General features: G+C 39.4%; 1 protein-coding gene across 6 annotated transcripts in view; it reads right to left on the reverse strand.

The window, feature by feature from the left end:
* The window catches only part of LOC119854603 (bifunctional heparan sulfate N-deacetylase/N-sulfotransferase 4), a 253,325-nt gene that overhangs the window by 13,415 nt on the left and 213,101 nt on the right, over positions 1-26,809 (reverse strand). For all 6 annotated transcript variants that reach the window (XM_043513137.1, XM_043513136.1, XM_043513138.1 and 3 more), the window contains exons 8-13: positions 19,564-19,746; positions 16,448-16,544; positions 13,413-13,536; positions 11,134-11,308; positions 9,110-9,280; positions 7,282-7,391 (exon numbers count right to left, since the gene is read on the reverse strand). In XM_043513137.1, the coding sequence (XP_043369072.1) occupies positions 7,282-7,391; positions 9,110-9,280; positions 11,134-11,308; positions 13,413-13,536; positions 16,448-16,544; positions 19,564-19,746 (860 nt within the window). The remainder of the gene's footprint in view (positions 1-7,281; positions 7,392-9,109; positions 9,281-11,133; positions 11,309-13,412; positions 13,537-16,447; positions 16,545-19,563; positions 19,747-26,809) is intronic.

Genomic DNA, 26,809 nt, shown 5'->3' on the forward strand with positions numbered 1-26,809 from the left:
CCAGTGTGGGGGAAGAGGGTGATCCAGGCACACAGGGTTTCTCCTGTCAGTAGAGCTAATTGTAACAGAGGACTCATACTTTGGCTTAATATCCCAATCCTTCAGTCTCCAAAATAGTCTCTCTCTCTCTCTCTCTCTCTCTGAATCACTGTCTGACAGGAGACTTGGAAGCAACAGTTCTTACATCATGTCTGCTCCAGTTAGGAGAGTGCTGTATAAGAATCTAGACAGATCAGATTAGATCTGTATTAGCTCTGTGCCTGGCTTTCGCCTCTGTGAAAAGCAGCAGTTTAGTGCTGCCTGGCCATCTTTCTCTTCAACCTCTCTAGCCCCTTTGTTCTCTGAATGGGAAACACAGCTGCTGAGCCTCTCTGTTAACCATGTGAACACACAATCCCCACTTCTCTCTGCCTCAATGAGGAGAGGAAAGAAAAATCTACAAAGGAACTACCAACTCAAACTGCTGCAGAGCATGTGTTGTTTGTGGAATCAATGTGTTTAATGCCCTCTCCTACCAGACAGTCTGGGCAAAGCAGGGACATCCTGTGGCCCAGAGGATGCAGCTAGAAAACTGGATAGGGATACATCTTTTAAAAAAAAAAGAAGTGTGTATGGGGGGGCACTTGGTGAGTGAGGCTGTATTAACTTTTGAACCTCTGAGGGGTACTTGCACATGCAAATAGATATTTGCCAAGGCAAATTAGGTAACCACACATCTCATGTAATATTTGCCAGCAAATCCAGTAACTGCATTCAGAAAGATATCTGGATGTCCAATTTACTGGATTTACATGGCAGACTCCTTCTTGCTCCCACAAACACTGAGCTTACCTTTTGTGATGAAGTGGAAATTTTCTGTAGTATTTTTATTAATCTTATGTGTGCCTCAGTTTCCCCTACATTTTGTATGGCTAGCTGGGGTGGGGAGAAAAGGACTCCACTCTCAGGGAAGGCTCTGAGACATACATATGAATGTCTGAGCCTGAATGGGTCATTAAAAAAGGAACTGGTGGAGGTTGACTCCAAATCAATGGAAAATCAAAGACGACTATGGAAAACCCAATCACCAGGACATTGCCACCTAGCAACCAATGACCAAGAGGGATATGGATTTTCCCACCTCTCAGCAGGGAAGCTGAGAAAAGATCCCAGCTAGAGAACAAAGGACTGGGAAGGTGTGAAGTGGGAGGATAAGAGTTGGCTGCTGGAGGGAGTGGGGGTTCTCAATGTGGGGGTTCTTCCCTCACTGGAGGGAGTGGGGCTGATCAAGAAGGTCAGAGACAGAGAAAGCTTGAACAATGGGGTTCATTACAGTTTGGCTAGGCTCTGGGCTAACCAAAAAGGACTTTCTCTAAGATAACTTAAGGTCTTCCTATGCTGTGTTCCAGTTGGCTAATAAGTCCTACTGTTTTGACAACACTGTGTATCACAAATACTTGCAAAAAAAGAAAAAGAGTACTTGTGGCACCTTAGAGACTAACAAATTTATTTGAGCATAAGCTTTCGTGAGCTACAGCTCACTTCATCGGATGTATTCAGTGGAAAATACAGTGGGGAGATTTATATACACATACAGAGAACATGAAACAATGGGTTTTATCATACACACTGTAAGAAGAGTGATCACTTAAGAGGAGCTATTACCAGCAGGAAGGAGGGGGAGAAGGAGGAAAACCTTTTGTGGTGATAATCAAGGTGGGCCATTTCCAGCAGTTAACAAGAACGTCTGAGGAACAGTGCGGGGTGGGGCGGGGTGGGGGGAGAAATACCATGGGGAAATAGTTTTACTTTGTGTAATGACTCATCCACTCCCAGTCTCTATTCAAGCCTAAGTTAATTGTATCCAGTTTGCAAATTAATTCCAATTCAGTAGTCTCTCCTTGGAGTCTGTTTTTGAAGGTTTTTTGTTGAAGGATGCCACTCTCAGGTCTGTAATCATGTGACTGGAGAGATTGAAGTGTTCTCTGATTGGTTTTTGAATGTTATAATTCTTGACGTCTGATTTGTGTCCATTTATTCTTTTAAGTAGAGACTGTCCAGTTTGACCAATGTACATGGCAGAGGGGCATTGCTGGCACATGATGGCATATATCACATTGGTAGATGTGCAGGTGAATGAGCCTCTCATAGTGTGGCTGATGTGATTAGGCTTTATGATGGTGTCCCCTGAATAGATATGTGGACAGAGTTGGCAATGGGCTTTGTTGCAAGGATAGGTTCCTGGGTAGTGTGGTGTATGGTTGCTGGTGAGTTTTTGCTTCAGGTTGGGGGCCTGTCTGTAAGCAAGGACTGGCCTGTCTCCCAAGATCTGTGAGAGTGATCGGTCGTCCTTCAGGATAGTTTGTAGATCCTTGATGATGCGTTGGAGAGGTTTTAGTTGGGGGCTGAAGGTGATGGCTAGTGGCGTTCTGTTATTTTCTTTGTTGGGCCTGTCCTGTAGTAGGTGACTTCTGGGTACTCTTCTGGCTCTGTCAATCTGTTTCTTCACTTCAGCAGGTGGGTATTGTAGTTATAAGAATGCATGATAGAGATCTTGTAGGTGTTTGTCTCTGTCTGAGGGTTTGGAGCAAATGCGGTTATATCGTAGAGCTTGGCTGTAGACAATGGATCGTGTGGTGTGATCTGGATGAAAGCTAGAGGCATGTAGGTAGGAATAGCGGTCAGTAGGTTTCGGTTATAGGGTGGTGTTTATGTGACCATCGCTTATTAGCACCATAGTGTCCAGGAAGTGGATCTCTTGTGTGCACTGGTCCAGGCTGAGGTTGATGGTGGGATGGAAATTGTTGAAATCACGGTAGAATTCCTCAAGGGCTTCTTTTCCATGGGTCCAGATGATACCGCATTTGCATTTGCTCCAACCCTTCAGACAGAGACATTGTTTCATGTTCTCTGTGTGTGTATATAAATCTCCCCACTGTATTTTCCACCGAATGCATCCGATGAAGTGAGCTGTAGCTCACGAAAGCTTATGCTCAAATAAATTTGTTAGTCTCTAAGGTGCCACAAGTATTCCTTTTCTTTTTTGCGAATACAGACTAACACGGCTGCTACTCTGATACGAATACTTGGTGAGGTGCATTGAGTGTACAAATCTCTATCAAGAGCCTATCTCAGTTGGACTTGCTGATCAGAGCTCACGGTGTGAAGCAGAAGTGCTGAAGGCCCAGAGGTTCAGTCTAAGGAGGTGGTGAGGCCTAACCTATGCAGGGAGAGACAGACCCCTTCAGGATCTGGCACACTGAAAGGGTTCCTCCTAGAGACTGTTTCAGAGCTGTAAATGTAGCACCGATCCTGTGGATTGTGACATCTTTCTTTAGCATTTTTTTAGTTGAGGATCACAGAGCATATTTACAGACAGGAATTAATTCTTTCAACATTAGTTTAATTTCAGTTTTTACAAATGCATCAGAATAATAAAAGGAAAACCCAAGTCTGGTTTAGTAGTGTATGTGAAGGATGATAGGTTAGGATTTAATTCTGCACTCACTTAGTGCTGGATGGAGTGCTTACTAACTACTGAATGATATTTACCTCTGGGCAGGGCTATAAGCAGCACTTATGTCTCACTTGCATCCTATTTTGAGGGCTTCAGTAGCATTTAAGTGGTGCGCAGCCCTTATTCTTTGCACCAGGGTGAATTTTATGCTCCTGTGAGAAGCCATATTGATGTTTATGGATTACACATGGCAATAAGCTTGTTGTCCAATAGTATTTGCACAATTGGGTCCTTGGCTTGCATTCTGACAATTTAAAAAATGTGTGTTGTATGCTTAATAAACAGCAATGACTTTGAAGGAGCCTATCCAATTGATTTTATATTGACATTCTTAATGTGAAGCTACCACATTGTTTAATGTTGTTTCCTCTTCCATGCAAACCTATGTGTTTCCTCCACACACTTGCGTTCTCAGTGTTTCTGAATTGTGATTGTACAATTTTATAGAACTGTTTACAACTCATTTTCCTGTTTAAATAAAGGCGATGGACCAACTTTATACCTGGTGTGTGACTCCACTGACTTCAGTTTAGTTACCGAAGGGAAAATTTTGTCCCCAGATATATTGAACACATAACAAAGGCCTGGAAGATGTGCAGTGTGGCAGGTATGCAAACATCAGGAGCTTAGCTATGTATTCAAAATTCCTGCCAGCACTTTGAACACATTATGAACCAAGGACTTACAAAATTACATTCCAGAAAATGAAACTGTTTACCTAGAAAAAGCTATTTTGAAAAGCAATGTTTTTTAAGAGACTTTTTTTTTAAAAAAAGAAGCCTGCACAATTCTGGGCTTATACTTAGTATAAGGATCAGTATAACCCACAAAGTGTTGTTTGTTCTGTAAAAGATTGACGAGGAACCATTTCTGTATTACCCTCATGTAAAAGTGGAGGCGGTGTGTGAGAGATGAAAACTCCCTGCTGGAGTTATGTCATTCCTATGGTTGTATCTTCCTCCCTGTATCATTCCTATGGGATGGAAGAGTGTAGGATTTGCTTCTTCTCCTCCCTGACTGTGGAATGGACATGGATTACTACCCCAAGCCCTGCAGACATAGGAATCTGTAGGAGGCAATGGCCACCCAAGCAGATCCTGAATATTTTGGGAGCCCCGTAGCCCTTCACCTTCCTAAGAGGCTGTTGGTTTCTTGGCTCCATGGAATAGCCCCAATACAGTGCTTGCCCCTGGGATTCAACTGTAAGTGTGGTTCCCTAATGTGGAAAAGCCCAGTGTAAAAGCTTCTTCCTTATTTACTGCGGGACTGGGAGGGTTAATATCCACCCAGTCCAAATTCCTGCAGAGATCCGAGAACTGAAAGTGAACTCTCTGCAGGGACTGGGAAAGGACAGGGTGCCACAAATACTCCTTTTCTTTTTTGCGAATACAGACTAACATGGCTGCTACTCTGAGACAGGGATATAGTTAACCACCCTTTTATGGGATCTAGGGGAAATCTATATCTTTCAGGTCTCCTACATGTGTAGATCTCAGACCTGAAATGAACTCATTACAGGCACCTTTGTAAGGACTTCACTGATCCAGGGCCATTGAAGTCACTGGAAAGTGTATAAAAAGGCACACTAGACAGTGAGGATACTCATCTGATTGCCTTTGGGCCTCACACTGGGGGATGAGCTTCCACTAAATATTATAGGCAGAGAAGCTAGTGTTGCCTATGTTTAAGGCTGCCTGACACTTCCCATTATAAGATCTTCTTTTCCGTTCTTATAACTTCGCCAAACTTTAAAGCTGAAATTTTCCCTGTTGGGTGTTTTCTTCAGGCTGAATTTTTTGGGAAGTTTCAGCAAAGCCATTTCTGAGCACAAGATTAGGGAAAAAATACATTGCTTTGCCCATGACAAAAAACCACAACTCTTTCAGCTGAAGGGAAACTCTCATGATTAAGGCTGTTAAATGATGCACTAGGTAACTGGATTCTATCACTGCCTCTGGCACCTTAGAGACTAACAAATTTATTAGAGCATAAGCTTTCGTGAGCTACAGCTCACTTCATCGGATGCATTTGGTGGAAAAAACAGAGGAGAGATTTATATACACACACACAGAGAACATGAAACAATGGGTTTATCATACACACTATAAGGAGAGTGATCACTTAAGATAAGCCATCACCAGCAGTAGGGGGGGGAAAGGAGGAAAACCTTTCATGGTGACAAGCAAGGTAGGCTAATTCCAGCAGTTAACAAGAATATCAGAGGAACAGTGGGGGGTGGGGTGGGAGGGAGAAATACCATGGGGAAATAGTTTTACTTTGTGTAATGACTCATCCATTCCCAGTCTCTATTCAAGCCTAAGTTAATTGTATCCAGTTTGCAAATTAATTCCAATTCAGCAGTCTCTCCTTGGAGTCTGTTTTTGAAGCTTTTTTGTTGAAGTATAGCCACTCTAAGATCTGTGATCGAGTAAGATCAGTTGGAGATCAGTTGGAGAACACTTCAATCTCTCTGGTCACTCGATCACAGATCTTAGAGTGGCTATACTTCAACAAAAAAGCTTCAAAAACAGACTCCAACGAGAGACTGCTGAATTGGAATTAATTTGCAAACTGGATACCAATTAACTTAGGCTTGAATAGAGACTGGGAATGGATGAGTCATTACACAAAGTAAAACTATTTCCCCATGGTATTTCTCCCTCCCACCCCACCCCCCACTGTTCCTCTGATATTCTTCTTAACTGCTGGAATTAGCCTACCTTGCTTGTCACCATGAAAGGTTTTCCTCCTTCCCCCCCCCTGCTGCTGGTGATGGCTTATCTTAAGTGATCACTCTCCTTACAGTGTGTATGATAAACCCATTGTTTCATGTTCTCTGTGTGTGTGTATATAAATCTCTCCTCTGTTTTTTCCACCAAATGCATCCGATGAAGTGAGCTGTAGCTCACGAAAGCTTATGCTCTAATAAATTTGTTAGTCTCTAAGGTGCCACCGGTACTCCTTTTCTTTTTGCGAATACAGACTAACACGGCTGCTACTCTGAAACCTATCACTGCCTCTGACACAGAATTTCTGTGTGATGCTAAACAAGTCCCTTAAACCATACTTTTAATAGGTGATTACTAATTGTGCATTCCTCCTTTTCTGGGTGCCTGACTTGAGACCCTAGTGTTTGATTTGCAGAGGTGCTGTTGATTTGCAGTGAATGCTCAGAAGTCAGTGGGAGCTATGCTTTGAATAGATGAAATGTTATATAATGCTAAGAACTCTCAAAAATCAGGCCAGATGCATCTCAAATTGGGCATGCAAGACACTGACGTCATAAATACACATAATCTGTGTCTCAGTTTCCTATCTGTAGAATAGGGATAAAACCCCATCACCTCTTAGGGCTGTTGTGAAAAATAACCTGAATAATGTTTGTGAAGTACTCAAAAACTACAGCGAGGAGCACCATAGAAACAACCATGAAGAAATTAATAATTCTGTCTTCAGAGCAGAGTTTGGATGGTGTGAAGTTCTGGGGGCCTCACATTGAGCTATGGGTGTGGGGAGAAATGGACTAGTTGTTCATTCAGTGAGCGCCATCTATCCTGTGCACTGAATGAGGCAGGGGTCCTATAGGGAAAACAGTATGTGATTTTATGATGAAAGACTGCATCAGAATGGATATACCTAAGGGGGCTGATTTTTGAGTGCCTGACCTTGCAAACTTAATACTCTTTTAATGTAATTTTTTGTTTGTAACTAATGATAAATTATCTGTGGGATGTATGGATGTACATAATCATATTCAACAGAAGAGATTAAAGTTATAGACTCACGTAAGAGCTTCAGAGTAATTATAATGAGGTGAGACTCCCAAAAACTTCTGCACTTCATCCATCACTGTAGCTGGGTCACTTCTTAGCTGCTGTCCATCAATAATTAGCAACTGTAAGGACAGATTGTCCATTTAAGACAAAAGACTCAGTTCAATAAACTAAGCTACTTCACTTCCTATGTGACACAACTTAAGGCAAGGTGGATTTGAGATAATATGGCAAATAGCAGTCGTGCAATTCAGCTGTTTCTAGCCTTAATTTCTTTCAGCTCTGCATCTTGTTGGAGATGTATCGTCTTGCATCTGGCAACTGAGGGAACCGCTTGGATGCCTACATTGTTCCCCCCAGTATAGTTATTTTTGCATGTACAAGCAAAGAATAAAATCAAAATCTCAACAATTTACAGAATACTGAGAAAAACAGATTTAAAAAAAGCTTGATTAGATAAGTCAGACATACAAAATATTCAAAATCATTAAAATACACACTAAGCTTTCAGAGAAATAAGCACATAAATATTTAGTAAGTAAATAGTAACCACTATGCAGATACAGTAGATTGACAGTATTTGATAATCAATATGTAATTATTACAGATCTTTCAAAAGTACGTTAACAAAATTTGGTCTGATGTGCTGAACTGGACTTTGAGTCTAGTTGGTAAAGTTATATATAGAAGCTTTTGCAGTACAGAACTGTACAGATAATAACTAACTTGGATGGGTGTGTTTCATATTTATTGTGAGGGCTTATGAATTATTGACTTTTTTGAGTGCACATTAGTAAGCACAATAAGTGCACTTTCTGCATGCACTCTATAAAGAATGAGTTCACATTGTTGTGTATCTTGTAAAATTAATCACTGCAACTAGGCAAACATGGCGGTAGCCAATTTTACAAGAAATATGTGCCTGCTTAACAGCAGGGTCTGCATTCACTGTGATGAATTTAACTGCTGCAGGGGGGAGAAACCTTAACATATGTCTTAGGAGCAGGAGGCCCAGCCTTAAGAACAGAGAAAGCAAACAGGTAATTGGAGTCCTGGCTCTCTTGGGGACCCAGAATCCCATGCATGTTCTGAAATTTGTGGGACAGCGTTATGTTCCCCCACCCTTAGCAGGACCAAAGAGGGAGTAAACAATTTTCTGCAGGAAATCCTACCTGCCATAGATCCCCCAACTTGCGGGCATATTTTTTTGTGAACTTTGCATCCCATGCAAACTCTGCTGCTCATAGGCCGGTACTTGTTGCTTATCAAAAGAGAAGCAGGGAGCAGATACAAGTCACTGACAAACTCAGTCCTCCTCTTACTTACTAGCAATGGGACTGGTCTGTTTCCCCCTTTGTAGTACAACTTGAGGCCATGCAACAGAAAAGGCCAGTCATGGAAAGAAACAGACCCTGTAGATCTTCTGGGCTTTCTAGCACTTAGTCTACCTAGAAGACACAGCCTGTGCTTCCTAGTTTCACCACAGAGTTTCTTTAAGTCCTGGTCAGATGAGGCAGTCACAGGGGAGATTGCTTACTACCATACATATACCTTTTCCTTCCATACCCATTTTTCTTTGTAGGGGCAGAAGGTAAGATTGAGCGTACGGAGCATCCATAGGTGTGCATTGTGTTAACCTGTTTTTTGTCAGGAAATAGGTATTCTGGGAGGGTTTTTGTAAAGATGAATTTTATCTAAGCGTTTGTTTATATAGATTTTCCTTGAAAATTTTCCAAAAATCAGTGAAAAAGCATCACAAGCTTATATGCAATAATGGTATAAGTTGAGATTGTTGTTCCCAAAATCAGTGAGCTTTGTGAAATGGCTGGCAGGAAATTACCTGGGAAGTGGGAAAGTGAGTTAGCCATCTTTCTATATGGGTAGCGTACCACCCAGGGATCAGACATCTCTTCTGGAGAGTTCTTAACTCTGAGGGAGCCCAATGGTCTGATGTAATCACTTCATAGAAATTGAACTTCAAAGCTGCAGCTTCCTCATGAGATCGCTGATGCTAGTGTACAAAATTGAGAGACAAATAGCTATAATTAGCTAATTTATTTGAGCATAAGCTTTCGTGAGCTACAGCTCACTTCATTGGATGCATTCAGTGGAAAATATAGTGGGGAGATTTATATACACAGAGAACATGAAACAATGGGTGTTACCATACACTGTAAGGAGAGTGATCACTTAAGATGAGCTATTACCAGCAGGAGAGCGGGGGGTGGGGGAGAGGTTGCGGGGAGGGGAGGGGCGGGAGGGAAACTTTTGTGGTGATAATCAAGGTGGGCCATTTCCAGCAGTTGACAAGAACGTCTGAGGAACAGTGCGGGGGTGGGGAATAAACATGGGGAAATAGTTTTACTTTGTGTAATGACCCATCCACTCCCAGTCTCTATTCAAGCCTAAGTTACTTGTATCCAGTTTGCAAATTAACTCCAATTCAGCAGTCTAGTTTATTTATGCTCAAATAAATTTGTTAGTCTCTAAGGTGGCACAAGTACTCCTTTTCTTTTTTTGCGAATACAGACTAACACGGCTGCTACTCTGAAACCTATAATAAGCTAGTAAATTAAGCCATAATTGAGTAAATAAGTGAAAATTGTACTATTTCAGACTTCCAAACTTAGTTAAGAATTTAGCAAATTGTAGCTTCACTGCTATTGTGTTACTGTAATGAAATATCCTAAATGGATAATGATCTCATTTTCAAATGTTAGTTGTGGCTATCATACTCTTAATAATAACATCACCACCACCACCACACACAATACCCAACCACCCAAGACAAACCAAAAACCTATGGCTGTTTCAATGGAAGATTATCTATGGTTCTCTCCATTGTCAGGTGTTGTGGGCTTGAGGAAGGAGAGCACTTGGTGAAATTATGTGGCCTGTATTATCGAGGAGATCAGACCAAATGATCCATTCTAGTCTTAAAAATCTAAGAATCAACTATTTTACTAAGAAGAGATTACCCACACACTCAGTTAACTGTTTGTAGAGACCAACAAGCCCATGTTAAAACCATATAGAGCCTAATTTATTGAAACATTCAGAACTCGTAGCATTTCACACGTACTTTTGCAATCGCTTGGCAAAGGTATGCACCAGCTAGTTAAGGCAGTGGAGAGTCAGGCACTAGAGCTGCTTATACAATAGGAACAGTTGGACCCTTAAGTCGCCACAGTGCAGCTCTACATTTTGTAGCACAGTTGGCAGTTATGGTCTAGACAGGACACAGCCTTCTACCATCTCAGACTTCAGTTTAGGATGACCAAATAACAAGAGCGGGGGGAGGGTAATAGGTGCCTATGTAAGACAAAGCTCTTTAATATCAGGACGGTCCCAGTAATATTAGGATGTATGATCACCCTACTACAGTTCTGCCAGTGTTGGGATTGATGGAGCCACACTGATGGAGAATTACTAGTAGTCTAGTCCAAATTCTGCCAGTGTAGATGCAACCATAGGGCCTGCTTCTCCTCTGCCTTATGACTTGTGTAATCTTTTGTGAATGTGCTCAGGATGGGGCTGGAAGGAGTGTCAACTGGCGTGGCGAACTAAGTGCTTTATATTGTTAGTTGCAAACCTCATCATAGGGTATCAGAATTTTTCTACTTCATGCCTAGTTTAACTTTATAGATGACACTTTTGACATTGCTCTGGCTATTTCATTTGTCTATACAAATACGTCAAGTTGCTATATATGTTTAAACATTTTTTTTAAAACACAGGTGTTGATTTTCTCTTTTGGGGGCCAACTCATCTCTCCTCTGGAATATCTCCCAGGAAGGGGCGTGAATTAGTTTCCACTCTCTGCTTTTAATTTCATTGCCCATTTCTCAGTGGCAAGTTCCCTACCTGATACCAGGAGTATGCCCGATCTGATGGGTCAATGAGAATGGTGATGATCTTGGCCTTGGGGACCAGGGAAGCCGCTCGTCTGGGAGCCTCCTGAGAATGGAAGTAGTTGGCACTTTTCTCAAACAGAAAGTCAGTGGTGACATTCAAAGGGGTAGGGAAGAAGTCCATGTACCTGGGAGAAAGAGACAGTGATTCGTATTAAGAAAATAATAAATTGTCTTATACATATATTTTGCATTTCACAGCACGTGGAAATGTTAATCTTCCAACGTAATTCACAAATGGAATAAATCAAAACTCAACTGGGCAAAAGAGTCATTCTAAAGTTGTAATAGTACAACCACTGGCTACGGGATCAATGATGTGAACAGCTAAACACTGTGACTGTATTGGCAATGATTTTCACGAGTGATAAGGAAAGTACTAATTGTACTTATAATGAATATTGAGTGAATAATTGGAAATACTCTTTTTCCTAGGAGAGCATTTTTAACAATAAAAGTGTTGGAGATTCACAACTAAGCATTCCTAATCTGAAGTCAAAGTTTGTACAGATTAAAGATGTGAAGTGAGATTCTAGACTGTACTTCTAGTAGGTGTTCCAAAGAACCTGCTGCCCAGTGGGAGGAGAGGATAATGTGGCATTAAGCCACTTTTGCATCCTCCCAGTTCTGCACTGCTCTGAGGAATGGAGCGGTCCCTGGCATAAATTAGACAGTCTTGGGGGAGGAGGAGGGGCAGTTGCGGGAGGCTGCTTGCGTTACAGCTATAGCAGCAGTGCTACCTGGAATCCAAACAGTGCTACATGCTTCAGTCCCAGAATGCTCCCTATGCCAGCCTGTGTGTCTTCCTCAGTTGCTATGCTGGAGAAATTCTATCCTGGCTGGATCTGTGCCTTTTGAAGACCCTAGCCCTACTACAGTCCCTTTACCTGGTGTAAAGGCCAAAGTAGGCATTATAATCTCACCACAGACATAAAAATGCTGTAGATGGAAAAACATGGTATAAATTGTGATATGTTTGTTTTTGCACTTCCAATCTAATTTGCCGATTGTGGGCCAGTCAATGGAGCTGCACTAATTTACATCAGCTGAAAGGCTGGTCCTTTTTATTGTGCAGAGCAAGATGGATGTTTTAGAAACAAAGTCAATATAGAATTATCTTCTGCTTTTTGTTCCTGCAATGTCACTATAGGTTCATTATCCCATATATTATTTGAATGCTTCCATGGATACAGGCCATGCATCCAGATGTATGTTGGGATTAACAAAATAAATCTGCAACCCCCCTCACCTTTTGTTATGATACAATCTCTACATGTCTCAGACAAACAAAAATTACAAAAATAGACATGCATCTTGCAATGAAATTCAGGCTAATAAAAGGCATCTGAACTCTGGTAATATCAATAGCAACGTGAGACATGCTGCATTATGTAGTATGAAAAAATACACAATGAAGCGTTTCCATCTGCTGGCTTTTCACAACATTTTTAACCTAGTAATTCAGTATTTCTCTTAAACTAAGTGTAGCCACTATGATAATGTTGTTCTCAGTGATTTTTTTAAAATATGTCATGTAGTTATTTCTATTCTTTGTTGCAGCATATTACAGTTTTGTATGATTTAAACAATTCAAGATTAGCCTTTTAAAATGCATATATTTCACAACATTCTCCCTACATATTAGCTTTACTATAAGTGTGACGACAGCTAGTACCTTTTGGTACATGAATTGTTATAAAATAATTTCTTTAAAGATTTAAAAACCCATGTTAATGAGTCCGAGAGGAATGACAATCTAAAGTTCCTTATTAATGGCTAAATTCTGCCACGCTTTGTTATGCTGAATAGTAATTTACTCCACAAGCAGTCTCGATGGCTAGATTATGCCACATTTACTCATGTAGAATAAGACCCTACTTTACAAGTAGTTCAATCTGAGAAAGGGTGGCACAATTTATTAAAATGAATAGGATCACGATGAAATTGCAGAGAAAGGTATAACACAGCGTGGGGAGAAGGCGTCAGAATTGGGCTCTCTATTGTATTAGTTTACTAGAAACTATGATAGTTATTGTAACATCTAAATAAAATTAAGGGCAACACTTGATTAAGTGTCCCATCATTATGAATTAGTTTCTAATTCACTCTGATAGTGCAGGCATAGCAAATTCATCTGGTAATTATGTGGTTGTCACATATAATTCTAAAATTGTTCCATTGTGATTTAGCATGTGTTAATAAGGGACATTTTTTTTCTGTTAGTCTTCTTACCAATCAATTCCCTTGTGATAATTGTTTCCATTGAAGAACTGAACTTCTTCAAAAGTTTTTGGATTAGGGAGATTACTGATGATAGAAGGATGCATTAGGAGAAATAAATAAAGTGCAGTTGTTCCTAAAAGGAGAAAAAAACCAAGACACAGGATTATTTGACATAGTTAGGAATGATAAAATACATCTAAAGCTTTTAAATTTAAGCAAGTATTTCTGAACAAAATGCACAAATGAAGACGAAAATTTAAAAAGGGGTTTTTTTATAAGATACATTCTCATTAATGAAAGGATGTATTAGCATGCTGGAGTTTTAAATATGAAGAGATAATACATGTAAGTTTATTTGTTCTGTGGTTATTAACTCCTTCATTCTCAAGAGTCCAAATTCTGCTCTGATGCAGGTGTGAGGTTTCTATTCAAGTCAGAGGAAGCCATGTTTGTGCATACAATGGCAGAAATAGGCCCTAAATTTTGCAACATATTTCATGTTAAAACAAAGCATGTTTTGTACAGCTTTTCATAAATAATTATTATAGGATTGTTTTCATTTCTTTTAGTCTTTGTCAATATCTGTTTACCTGCTCTGGATTGCTACATGTTACATACCCTCTGCTTAAGTGATAACATTAGTTCCCACCAAACTAGACTAAGGGCAAGTCTACACTACAAAATTAAGTCGTCCAAAGTTACATTGACGTACAGATACTGCAATAATTAAGTCGCTTTTGCATGTCCACACTATGCTCTTTGTGTCGGCGGTGTTCATCCTCACCAGGAGCACCAATTTAGCTATCAGTGTGGGGCATTGTGGGACAGCTTCTGAAAGGCAGCAACAGTTAGTGTAAGCAGCACAGTGTCTATGCTGACACTGCGTTTACCTAATTACATTGACCTAAGCAGTACGCCTCTTGCGGAGGTGGAGATATTAAGTCAGCGTGGGCAAATTACATCGATTGGAGCTACATTTTAATGTAGATGCTTACAGAGTTAGACCAGGCCTAAATTCATAAGTAGCTGGGATGTCCTGTTTGCAGGAATCACTAAGAAAGACAGTTTCATACTCGCTATTTTGCCACTGGAAATGAAAAGTGTGGTGCAACTTGAGCTTGCAGCAGAATGTCTTTTAAAACTTTCTATTAATTGATTATACACCATTTAAAATGGCTGTCTTTTTAAAGATTTTTTCACATCTTACCTCCAGGTTGAGATTTATGGTGACTTGGTTGAGAAATATATACATTTTTTGTTTTTAAAAGAGAACAGGAATTTAAAGGTATATTCTCAAGGGAATGCCTAATGCTGAGAGCAACAGTAATCAGTGTATAATGACTATCACTGACTCATCCTGTCTACATTGTCAGTGGCACAATGGTGTGTGTATGTATAGCTCCACGCAGCAGTGAAAAACAGGCCGCATCCACATTGTAGTGTGTAGCTACATGTGGCAGTGAATAGCTCTGGCCAGGGGATGGCAGCAGGACACTACACTATTAAAAACAGCAGTGTAGATGGGTGTGTGTAGACAGCTGTGTAGGGTATATACCCTAAGGTTCTGCATGTCTTTACCCATCTAAGCAGTGCCTCACTGTCTACACTGCTATTTATATCCATACTCAGGAGGTGCAGTGTCTGTACTCTACACACACACACACATACGTGTAGACGTAGTCTATGTAACCTTGGGCAACTTCTCTTTGCCTGGGCTTCCACTTTCTGTAAGATGGTGATAATACTAACTATCCCACAGAGGTGTTTGTTGGGCTTAAAGTTTGTAAAGCACTTTGACATCCTCAAATGAAAGGGACTATATAGGTGATAAATACTCTTATTAGGATTGCAAACATTGTGAAGATATTTGGTCAGAGCTCTTAATAGTTATCTTATCTTTGTGTCTCACAGCATAATAAAACGGGTGTTTGTTGCGAATGTTTGCTCTGCTTTCTGACTACTTCCATATTACATGTCTGCTAAATGCAGAACACATTGACACAAAACTTAAATCAATTTCTGGGGAAAAATGATTACATGAGATCCATATAAATACCTATCTGTTATATAGTGCTATTCATCTTTAGATCTCAAAATACTTTACAAAGGTAGGTATCAACTGTAGAAAATATAAAATAATTTAATTGAAAACATCATAAGTGAAATGCTTTAACTCTTATTATCCTTCAACTTCAGAGAAAGTAATCAGGACAAAATTATTCCTTACACTGATATATACTGAGTTCTAGTAATTGGCCATATTTGTTTTCATTGTGGTGGAATGAAATGCTGCACCTTCTCTATGAATTAAATTCTCCCCATGTACAGAGTGCCAGTAAAGAAACTGAGTGCTACTGAAATCCCATTTTAAAAAATAGGGCACAAGTCTTGTGCTGACCCTATGCGGGGAGGGGAGGGGGAGGAGGTGAATTTGAACCTGTGTTCTGAAAATTGCATTGGAATAAAGCATGGGAACAGTATCTGAAACATAGCCTAGTATTTTGATGTGCAGCCTCCCTTGTAATGAGGCTAACTGCTCCCACCCAAAAGTTATCACCAACATAACCAATCCCATAATTAACAGGGAAAAAGTATTCCTTTAGATTAATAGGAAGGAGTATAACTGCAAAATGTTGCTATTTTGACCTCAGGAGCCTTTCCACTTCAAAGAAAGGTATTATCAAAACTACACAAGCCTCTTGATTCTGCAAAATCAACTGGAATTCCCATGAGAATAGGCATTTTTGTGAGATATAACAATACATCTGGTCGGAGTACTGTGATAACAACCTGGGCTTGGTTCTAAAAGTGGCTGATGGTTCGGAAAGAGAGTTCCTATTTTATCCAAGCCACTTTCTCCCCATAAGCAATGGAAGAGTTAATAGCAGCTATCGGTTTCTATTCAGACTGTATTACCTCTTTACAGTTGAATTTACTCTATCATGCATTATTCAAAAATAAATATATACAACACCAAAAAGTGGGCTACAATATGCTTAGAATCACACCCTCTGTTCAAGTCATTGCAATTCACCATTTCTCACCTGTTTTCTGAGGTCCAATCACAAGAAATTTTGGAAGATGGTAACAAGTTTTATCTCTGGACCAGATATCCCTATGACGTTTATCATCACATGGATTCTGAGGGGGAAAAAAAGACAATTATTTCTGCCACACTGGAGGAAATTTCAAATGCCCTGATGCAGTAGAGATTTACACAAATACTTAATTTTATGCACTGGGGTGAAATTCTAGCATGGTTGAAGTCAGTGGTAACACTTCAAATTTCACCCCAGGAATTCAGTTCTGCAAGAAACTAAGCACTCTGGCCCTAACCAACCAATCAAGTAAGAATGCTAGGCACATGCTTGAGTGTTTTTGCACATCGGGATCAGAGTGTTCCATATGTTGTGGGATTAAGGCCTAGAGTAATCCCAATGAAATCAGTAAAGTTGAGCAATTGTGTACATTTTGCAGGCTCAGTGTCAAAATGAAAATTTTGTGAGGCTATAACATTTCCTTCTTTCTCCCTATGTATTACGTGCATGGGACTTCTATGTTTATAGATTTGTTGATATTTAAACCCAGAAAAGAACATGATGATTATCTAGTCTGATCTCCTGCTTAACAGGCCAGAAAATTTTACCAAATGGTTCCTGAATCAAGCCCATAATTTCTGGTTCAGCTAGAATATCACTTCAGGTATCCAACTTCTCTCAAAATAAGGGCCCCAAAATAAGCGTAATGTTGTTACAATGGCGTCTGAAATACAGAATGCAATAAGGGAACTCAGAATACTCATTTATATAAGGTGTAAATGTGATTGGCACTTCATAAATGGATAGACAGATGGACTGATCTAGATAGATAAATGTAATTTCCCCCTATTGTAAATAAGCATTTGAAAACTAAGATGAGAGGTTATTTTATTGACATGATACAAATGTTCACAATAAGTAAAGTGTGAAGTGAATTTCAGTATTTCTGCTGGAAATGCTTACATACTCATACAGTCAGGAATAGGCACACCATGAGAATTACCTGACCAATCACAACTACACAAAACTCAAATTAGAAGATTCATTATTAATCCATAAAATATCAGGGCCACCTCCTTAGCTGGTATGAATAAGTGTAGCTCAGTTAAAATAAATTCATTGACATCTGATAAAAGATACGTCCCCAAATTTTAAGTTACTACAGCTGGTCAGCATTTTTCAAACACAAAAATTTTGAAATGGAAAATTGGGGGAGAATAATCTTTCATTCTTAAATTTGTTATTTTTAAAGTCTTAATTCAGAACCTACTTTTTTTCCCTTTCACTCCCTGCCCACCCCACAGCCCATTTTCATTTTTCCATTTTTTTTAAAATTGAACTATTTCTCATTTTTCAAAAAAATCTAAAAATATTAGTCTAATAAATTTGAAGTGAAATCTGCTTGCAGATATTCCATGGGCCTAAAATAAAGCTAAATTAATTGATTAAGTTGTTTGCTCCACATTAGTCAGCTCTTCTAGTGACTGAAAGTCATCTCAATACAATTCTGTATGGTGCAGTTTACAACATGAGTTGCTGGTTATAATTCAGTTCCTAGGGAACAGCTACTCACAGCATAATTAAAAGTCTTGTGGCAATCTCTTCTCTGAGGCATAGTGCCTGAACTATCTTCTCATCCCTATAGGAAATCTCTCTAAGTCAAGGCTGACGTACAGCAGTCTGGAGAAGCTGGCAGAGCTCCTTCTTGTACTCTACCTATAGAGGACACTATTCCTTAGTTCTGCCAGTGTGACACAGTTCACAATCACTATGGCGCTGATCAAGCAAATGAGTCAATAAGACTATTCATATGCCTAAAATTAAAGCACTCGCCAAAAGGCTTTGCGTGATTGAGGCCCAAGTTCGTTTTAGACTTAAAAGGAATAAAAATTAAGTATTAACAAACAAATTTCCATTTATGGTTAAAATTATTCATTACTATTATGCCTTCTAGCTATTCATATTACTTACTAGGTAACAAAGAAGTTTCAAATATATAGTAGTTAGTGACAATTTAAATTTACATAATAATACAAAAGACAGGAAAAAAAGAGAAATTTAGGATATTATTCAACACTAACATTCTACTACATGTTAATGCAAAATAAAACTGTGTGAACAGAAAATCCGAAGAAAAAAGTAAGAGTTGATTATTCTTTCAAGAAGTTATTTCAATGATGTTGTCTTTGCATAAGCTGGTAATGGAAGACCTGACTTGCTAATGCATTAAGTTAACAAAATATAATGGGACAAATTTTTAGCTTGTGCAAATCAGTATAGCTCTATCAATGGAAGCTAGGCCAATTTATACATTAGCTGCAGATCTTGCCAAAACTAGTTAAAAACATATTCTATTCTCTTATACCACCATAAGTGCACATATTTCCTTTGAGTTATTCTGGATTTACACTTGTGTAACTGAGAATATGCTTTGGCATATCATGTGCTGAATCAGAGAGGAACCATGAATATGTGATAATTATTTGTCAATTGCTATCCTGGCATTACGGGCAGCATTGGCATTTATTTCAAATGGAGGTGGAAACTAGTTATTATTGAGTTGGGGTAAGACATTTCTCTATTTTCAAAGTAACTGTTTATGCTAATCACTATCTCCCATATGGGACTTTTTCCTTGCTGTTTTAAAGAAGGGGATATTGTATTCTGGGAATCCTTGCTATAGCTGCAGTGACTTAATGCTAGTGATTCCATATTAATGGACACAGTGAATCTGCATTGTGGTAGATCTCACTCATCTGTTTTCATCCTAATGACTGTGCATCAAGATAAGTTAATACAATGTGATGCATCAGGAAAACAAGAGGGAAGAGTGAAGGGAAGCCCAGATAAATAGCAACCAACTGCTCTTAAAGTGATTGGTATTTGACTGAGTTTAAGCAAGTGCCCTGCTTTATCTATGCAGATCACATAACAGCTAACAAATATGCAAATATATTCTCAGTCAAAGCTGTTGTCTTTGAAGAAAATAAAATAAACCCCAAAAGGCATTTAAAACAAAATAAAATATCTTCATTTTTAATGTGTCTTTTTGCAAAAGATTTTAGAAGTGCATTGTTATTGAAGAATTATAAGTGGGACTATTGACAGGTATGTTATATTACCTGCCAGAGAGGGTCCTTTTGCTCAGGGAAGAGTTCAAAGTACTTGTAAGCCAGCTGAACTGGAGGCAGAGTCTGTAGTTTTAGGTTAGTCCAGCTCTTAAGAAAATTGGCCAGATTCAAAAAGGTATATAACCCCAGGCGGTCATTCCCGTAGTTGGACAAATGGGTCATGAAGATGCTGATCTGAAAGGTAAACAAAAGTGTTTTATAAAACTTACAAACAGCAGGACATCAATAGATGGCAGTAGCTGTATTTGGAAGATTGAGTCTTGCAATTTCCTATAATAATAATAAAAAAAACTAAACTAGCTGTGCGATTAGTTTGCACATTCACACTCTAACTGGGAGGCATGCCTCTCTGAAAGTTTTACAGCCCCAACTTGGTCTGCATCTGCAGCATCCCTTTCGATTTGTTCCTTCATCAACTTTCCCATGAACTGACATTAAAATGCTACATTTAGACATTTTCCCTTCTCTTGTTTCAAAGTTTAGAAACAAACCAAACAGTCCTGCACTCCATTTTCTCTGTTGATTTTAATCCAACCTCTCTCAAACCGTATGCCTAGAAGAAGATGATTTTTTCTGACCTTCCTCAATTGTCTTGTCTGCTATAATATTCATAGGTTCCTAATACTTCCACAATTCATTGCACTCCTATTTTTCACCCCAAGAAACTATGAAGTGAATTTACTCCTCGTGAAGGTGCTGATAGCTTGAGCCAGATCTGATACTTTCAAATGCAGTGTAGGTTTTCTCACAAAGCACTTAAATCTCCCCTCCTCGCCTGAATTTTGTGTTTGTGAGAAGTTCCAGAAAAATCTTAGAGAAGACTGGGATCATTTATCTCAGAGACCATACATTCTGGGCTACAGGAATAACCAAATCCTCACCAGTACAGATTAACTCCTTTCCAATATGGCCACTTCAAAAGGGAAAGTTCAAGAATTTTATTAAGATGACGTTAAAATAAAAAGAAAATGGTACAGAGTTTAAGCGTAGAAGTTTCTGGTTATCAGAGAATAACGTACAGATTACCAAGTGGTGTGAAGTTCAGTTTAGGATTAGATGGCGTAAGGAATACATAATCTGCAATATCCCCATCTGGGGGTAAAAGGTTAGCAGGTCAAAGTATAGACATTGAGATATGAGGGTACGTTGTTCATATAATGGCTATGTTCAGGTGTGGAGTGTAATGAGTGGATACGATGATTAGGATGGATATACCCTCATTTGGTGAGATTTAAATCTATATGCTCATTCCATCTCTGCAGTTTAAACTGCAAACAGTGGTGCTGACTAGTGCTAATTGTAATGGTGCTGTCTGATGTAGCCTTATCCTCCCTAAGAACTGGATTGATCCCAGCATTTCGTATAACTTTCACCAACATATAGCCAGGAGCCTGTATCAACTCTCAGCCTGTATCAACAAGACTGGATACAGTTTGGATTCAAACTGGTGGCTGAGAAAAGAAGGCTCTATTGCCTTACCACAGAGCATCCTTTCCTCCCTCTTGACTTCCTTACTTGATTTAAGAACACTTACAATTCCAGTCCTGGTATTCTTTTACAGATTGAAAAGTTGCTGTGATGGTTTTGTGATGCCATAAAACTCATTTTTACTTGTTCCACTTTTGCTGATATCAAAAGACATTCTTGTTTATTTGAATTTGATAATCTCTATTTTTGCTTTAAAAAAACAAACATCTAGAAGTGTGCATTGTAATATGAGGCTCCAAAACAGTAGCAGACATGTTTCTGGGGGGATGTCTGCCCTTCATTGAAGTGCCTGTTAAATGCTGCAATAAACTATATGCTGCTAAAGAGGGCTATAGCATGATACCTAAGACTGAGTGAGAACCTGCATAAAAGGATGAGTTGGTGAGTAATGAACTGATAAGGGATGGTTCAGCACATTAAAGATCAGATTCCCTAGAATGCTGATCTAAATATCTATCTATCTATCCACAATGAAAGAGTGTTTGTTTCTGTAACAATGGGGACACAGGTTTACTCTGATGTCATTAGGCACTATCTCTTTACTACTAACCAATATGGCTCATCCCTGCAAATTGCAAGAGCCTTCTGGCCCTCATCCAGGAAAGAAAGTGAGTGGGACTATCTGCTTTCTTAAAGTTAAGCACATGCTTAAGTGCATTGCTACAGCAAGGTCAAAGTGCTCAGGCTTGAGCCCTAACAGAGCAGTGGTACTAAGGAAGGCTGCACTCACACACCGCACCATGTCTTTCTACCTCTCAACGTAACCATAGCATAGAAGCAGTGCATTTTCCATTTCCACCCTTGCAGATCTGCTCATGACCCACTTCTTTAAGAGCGGCCTCACATTGTTTAAAAACCATGTCCATTAGTTTTTTAAATTATTTATAAGGCTTTGAATACTTTTATGAGGTGAAGATGGATGGAATTTAAGAAAATGTCTCTCAGGGCTTATCTCCAGTGCATTTGCACTGTGCCCACTTTATTCCACAAAAGATAATCCATTCTTCATTTTTATTCTGTTCTGAGCCTCCTCTGAGCAAAGATTGGGAAGCATACAAGAGTTTTTAAAATCAATTGGACTATGCTTAAACTGCTAATTTCAATGTTTATGCACCTTATAATTTAGCATCATTTGAAATAACTAGATTGTACATTAATATTTCCAGTGCTCAACACTATACACATGTAACAACCCTGATATTCTGGGCCATTTAAGGCAGCATGTGTTTCCTTCTCTGTACACAAGTACACCTCTCATAGTATTTTCAATAACTCTACCACTGTGTGGTTCAGTTTACATAATGAAGCAGTATACAATACACTGGTTAATAATAGTGATGGCCAGCATTCTGGCAAGCATAAAGATATTGGACAATTTCAGAAGAATCTTTTTTTATTTGTGTACTCACTTTACTTTTTTTTAAAAAAAGAAAAGGCTCTATGTTCTTGAATTCATCTCATAAAAAGATGCGACAAGTGCTTCCTATGAACTATTTAAACATGATAAAATGAAAACATTTTAGGAAATATTAGAGAATATAATTTCCTCTATGAAGCATCTCTTGTTTCTGATGAGTGCCAGACTGCCAATGGCATTTAATAGCAAATAAAATGCATGTAGGTAAATCCTCTCTTCCTCTTTCCTCCATCTAGTGAAAATTCTTCTTGTGGAAATATATGCGCAGGAGACCTTTCCGAGGTTTAGCTCAGGTAACTTAATTTACTTAGAGCTATACCCAAACCAAAACCCAAGATATGAATATCCCTGAACTTTGGGAACTTGGGGAAGTTCAGATCTATGTCAGCTCAGGCCAATTTTACTATTCAACCAGCAATCTTCTTCTCCTCTTTGAAAGTGAAAAAGAATGTTTTTAAAATCATTAGTTGCTGCTTCTTTCCAAAGTAAAGGATAATAAACTAGGACAATATCACCCCTTCATGAGTGTAGCATGGATAACCATCTTACTTACAGTACTTCTATATCTATGAGAATATAATGCTCGCTAAAATGACTGAGTTGGCATGATGCTCTTAACTTCTGTGCCCGGAAAGATAATGGAGCAAATAATTAAGCAATCAATTTGCCAACATCTAGAAGATAATAAGGTGAAAAGTAACTGTTAGCATGGATTTATCAAAAACAAATTGTGTCAACCCAACCTGATCACTTTCTTTGACAAATGGTATATCTTGATTTTAGTAAAGCTTTTGATACTGTCCTGCATGATCTTCTTATAAATAAACTAGGGAAATGCAACTTAGATGGAGCTACTATATGGTAGGTGCAAAACTGGTTGGAAAACCATTCCCAGAAAGTAGTTATCAGTGGTTCACAGTCATGCTGGAAGAGTATAACGAGTAGGGTCCTGCAGGGATCAGTTCTGGGTCTGGCTCTGTCCAATATCTTCATCAATTATTTAGATATGGCATACAGAGTACACTATAAAGTTTGCAGATGATACCAAGCTGGAAGGGTTGCAAGTGCTTTGGAGGACAGGATTAAAATTCAAAATTATCTGGACAAACTGGATAAATGGTCTGAAGTAAATAGGATGAAATTCAATAAGGACAAATGCAAAGTACTTCACTTAGGAAGGAATAATCAACTGCACACATACAAAATGGGAAATGACTGCCTAGGAAAGAGTACTGCAGAAAGAGATCTCGGGGTCATAGTGGAGCACAAGCTAAATATGAATCAATAGATTAATGCTGTTGCAAAAAAAGCGAACATCATTCTGGGATGTATTAGCAGGGGTGTTGTAAAGAAGACATGAGAAGTAATTCTTCTGCTCTACTCCACTTTGATTAGGCCTCAACTGGAGTGTTGTGTCCAGTTCTGGGAACCACATTTCAGGAAGGATTTGGGCAAATTGGAGAGAGTCCGGAGAAAAGCGACAGAAATGATTAAATGTCTAGAAAAATTACCTCTGAGGGAAGATTGAAAAAATTGGGTTTGTTTAGTCTGGAAAAGTGAAGACTGAAAGGGGACATGATAATCATTTTCAAGTAAATAAAAGGTTGTTACAAGGAGGAGGAAGAAAAAATGTTTTTCCTAACCTCTGAGGATAAGACAAGGACTTAAATTTCAGCAAGGGAGGTTTCGGTTGTACATTAGGAAAAACTTCCTGTCAGGTTAGTTAAGCACTGGAATAAATTGCCTAGGGAGGTTGTGGAATCTCCATCATTGGATATTTTTAAGATCAGGTTAGACAAACACTTGTCAGGAATGGTCTAGATAATTAGTCCTGTCATGAGTGCAGGGGACTGGACTAGATGACCTCTCGAGGTCCCTTCCAGTTCTATGATTCTATACGGTGAAGTGCATCTAGGGATGACAGTGCTAGGGATGTGATGCACAATATTGTTGCACTGCATGTGATCAGGAGGAAAGGACTCCTCGCATTCAGAAACTGCTTAAGGAAGAGTAGGGCAAGATAGAGCTCAATAAGGCAGCATGTGTTTCCTTCTCTGTACAGAAGTACACATCTCACAGTAGTGTCAATAACTCCACCGTGTGGTTTAGTTTACATAATGAAGAACAGGGTATAATACTCTGGTTAATAAGTGATGGCCAACATTCTGGTAAGCATAAGGATAGTGGACATTTTTACAAGAATCACAAAACGGGCACAACACAAACATAGCAAAAAGACCCTAATCACAAGACATCCCAGATTCCTATGGGAATCTGGTTCAGGTTCAGTGTAGAAGTAGGCTTAAGATTAAACTGCAATGAGCAATGTGTACTAAATGCATGCAGATGAACAGAAAACTACTGAATAAAACCCATTGCCAAGCTATATGCTGAATAAAACCAATTGTGCATTTGCTTATTGTGAAGCTCATGTTATGCTCATGCTATTTGCTGTGAGGGCAGTACCTGGAATGCATAGACAGCAGCGTTCATTCATACTGATGGGATATCTTATTAACCTTGACATTCAACAGCCAGCCATCTCAGGCTGATAGTTAATTATGGAAGAAGAGGAGGGCAGATCATTAAATGCTGGGTGTGTGTAGCTGTAAAGAATTCTCTTTTTACTTTCTTCTTCCCCTTCCAAATCTCTCCTTCCTGTACTCTGCCCTTTAACTTCCCCTCTCCTTCATCCCCACCCAAAATCCCTTTTGCATGTTTCCTCGCTAAGGCCATGTCTACACTAGGGAGCTTACAGTGGCACCGACACAGCCGTTCTATGCTGGCAGGAGAGAGTTCTCTTGTCAACATAATAAAACCACCTCCACAAGTGGCAGTAGCTATGTTGTCAGGAGTAGCTCTCCCATCAACATAGTGCTACGCAAACTGGCACTTCTGTTGGTGTAATTTATGTCGCTTGGGGGTGTTTTTTCACATTCTTGAGTGACATAAGTTATACCAACAAGTGGTTGTGTAGACATGGTGTCAAGGCTGATTCCCCACTCTTGCACTTTGAGTGCAAAGGTGGGGGCCCGCAAGGATTCTAAAAATTAATACTGGCTACTCCAGGCTTGTATTAAACTCCCAAGTTTACAGCTTCTCTCTGACCTTGGTTAGGTAGATGCTGCCACCACCCAATTTCCCCCCCCCCCCCAAAACCCCCCAAAACAAAAAACCCTTTAAACCCAGAAAGGAACACTTGGGAATTCCTCCCTGTGGGGTACCCTCAAGCCCTTTCACACACACACCTCCAGGGAAAAGCTGAGAAAGAAAACAAAGGAAATCAGCTGTTGCCATCAGCTAATTAAACAACATATGCACAAACTGCTTAGAACACAAAAATCCTAATCCTGTTCTTAAAAAAAGATAAATTTTATTAAAAACAAAAAGAAAGAAAATACATCTGGAAACTTAGAGTATTGCTAGATTTAAAAAAGAGCAAATATAATAACTAAGCGTCAAGAATGGTTTTCTTGAGGTCCAGCTTTACGGTTACAAGAAAAAGAAAAGCATTTAGGGGTTAACACAAAGAAGTCCACAAGACAAAGAAATAAACCTAATTGCATCTTCCTAGACATTTCCTGATCTACTTACATATATGGGGTTTTAAAAGAGTAGTTTCTAGGAATGATTTGATGATTTTTCATACCTGGCACAAGCTCTTATAGCATAGTCCAGTCCTGTCCCTGCTCTCCTGGGGAACAACCACAGACAGACAAAAGGGGAGTCTTGTTTCAATTTTAAAAAGTTATAGCCTTCCCATTGGCTCTTTTGGCCAGGTTCCCACTTACTTCCTTTTACCTATGCATTAGACTTTTTAAATCTTTACAGGTAAAGCAGGTAGAGAACAGCTACCATGAGGGATTTTATAGCCGATTGGCTGGCTGGGTGTCCATAAAAGGGAGCTCCCTCCACCCCCTTCATTTATCACACATGGCCTTACTCTATTTTCCCTTTTTTTTATTTTTTTACTCTATTTTCCCAGAATCCCCCTTTTCTACCCAAGCCATTCTGTCTCCTCCCTCATTTTATAATAAGAATGAAAATACCTAGCTCTTATACAGCACTCTTCATCTCAAAGTGCTTTACAAAGGAGATCAGTATCATTCTCCCCATTTTATAGATGCGGAAATTGAGGCACAGAGAGGGGGAAGTGACTTGCTCGAGGTCACTCAACAGGCTAATAGCAGACCTATGAATGCAACACAGGTCTCAAGTCCCACTCCACTGTTCATCCTCTAGACCGAAAGGAGATGAAGGTCCACCCTAATCCAGAGGGAGAAAAGTCAGGAGCTCCAGAGTTGTCAGAACTGCTACCCAAGTAACACAAAA

Source organism: Dermochelys coriacea, chromosome 4 (genome assembly GCF_009764565.3).
Source record: "Dermochelys coriacea isolate rDerCor1 chromosome 4, rDerCor1.pri.v4, whole genome shotgun sequence".
In the NCBI taxonomy this organism is placed as follows: Eukaryota; Metazoa; Chordata; order Testudines; family Dermochelyidae; genus Dermochelys; species Dermochelys coriacea.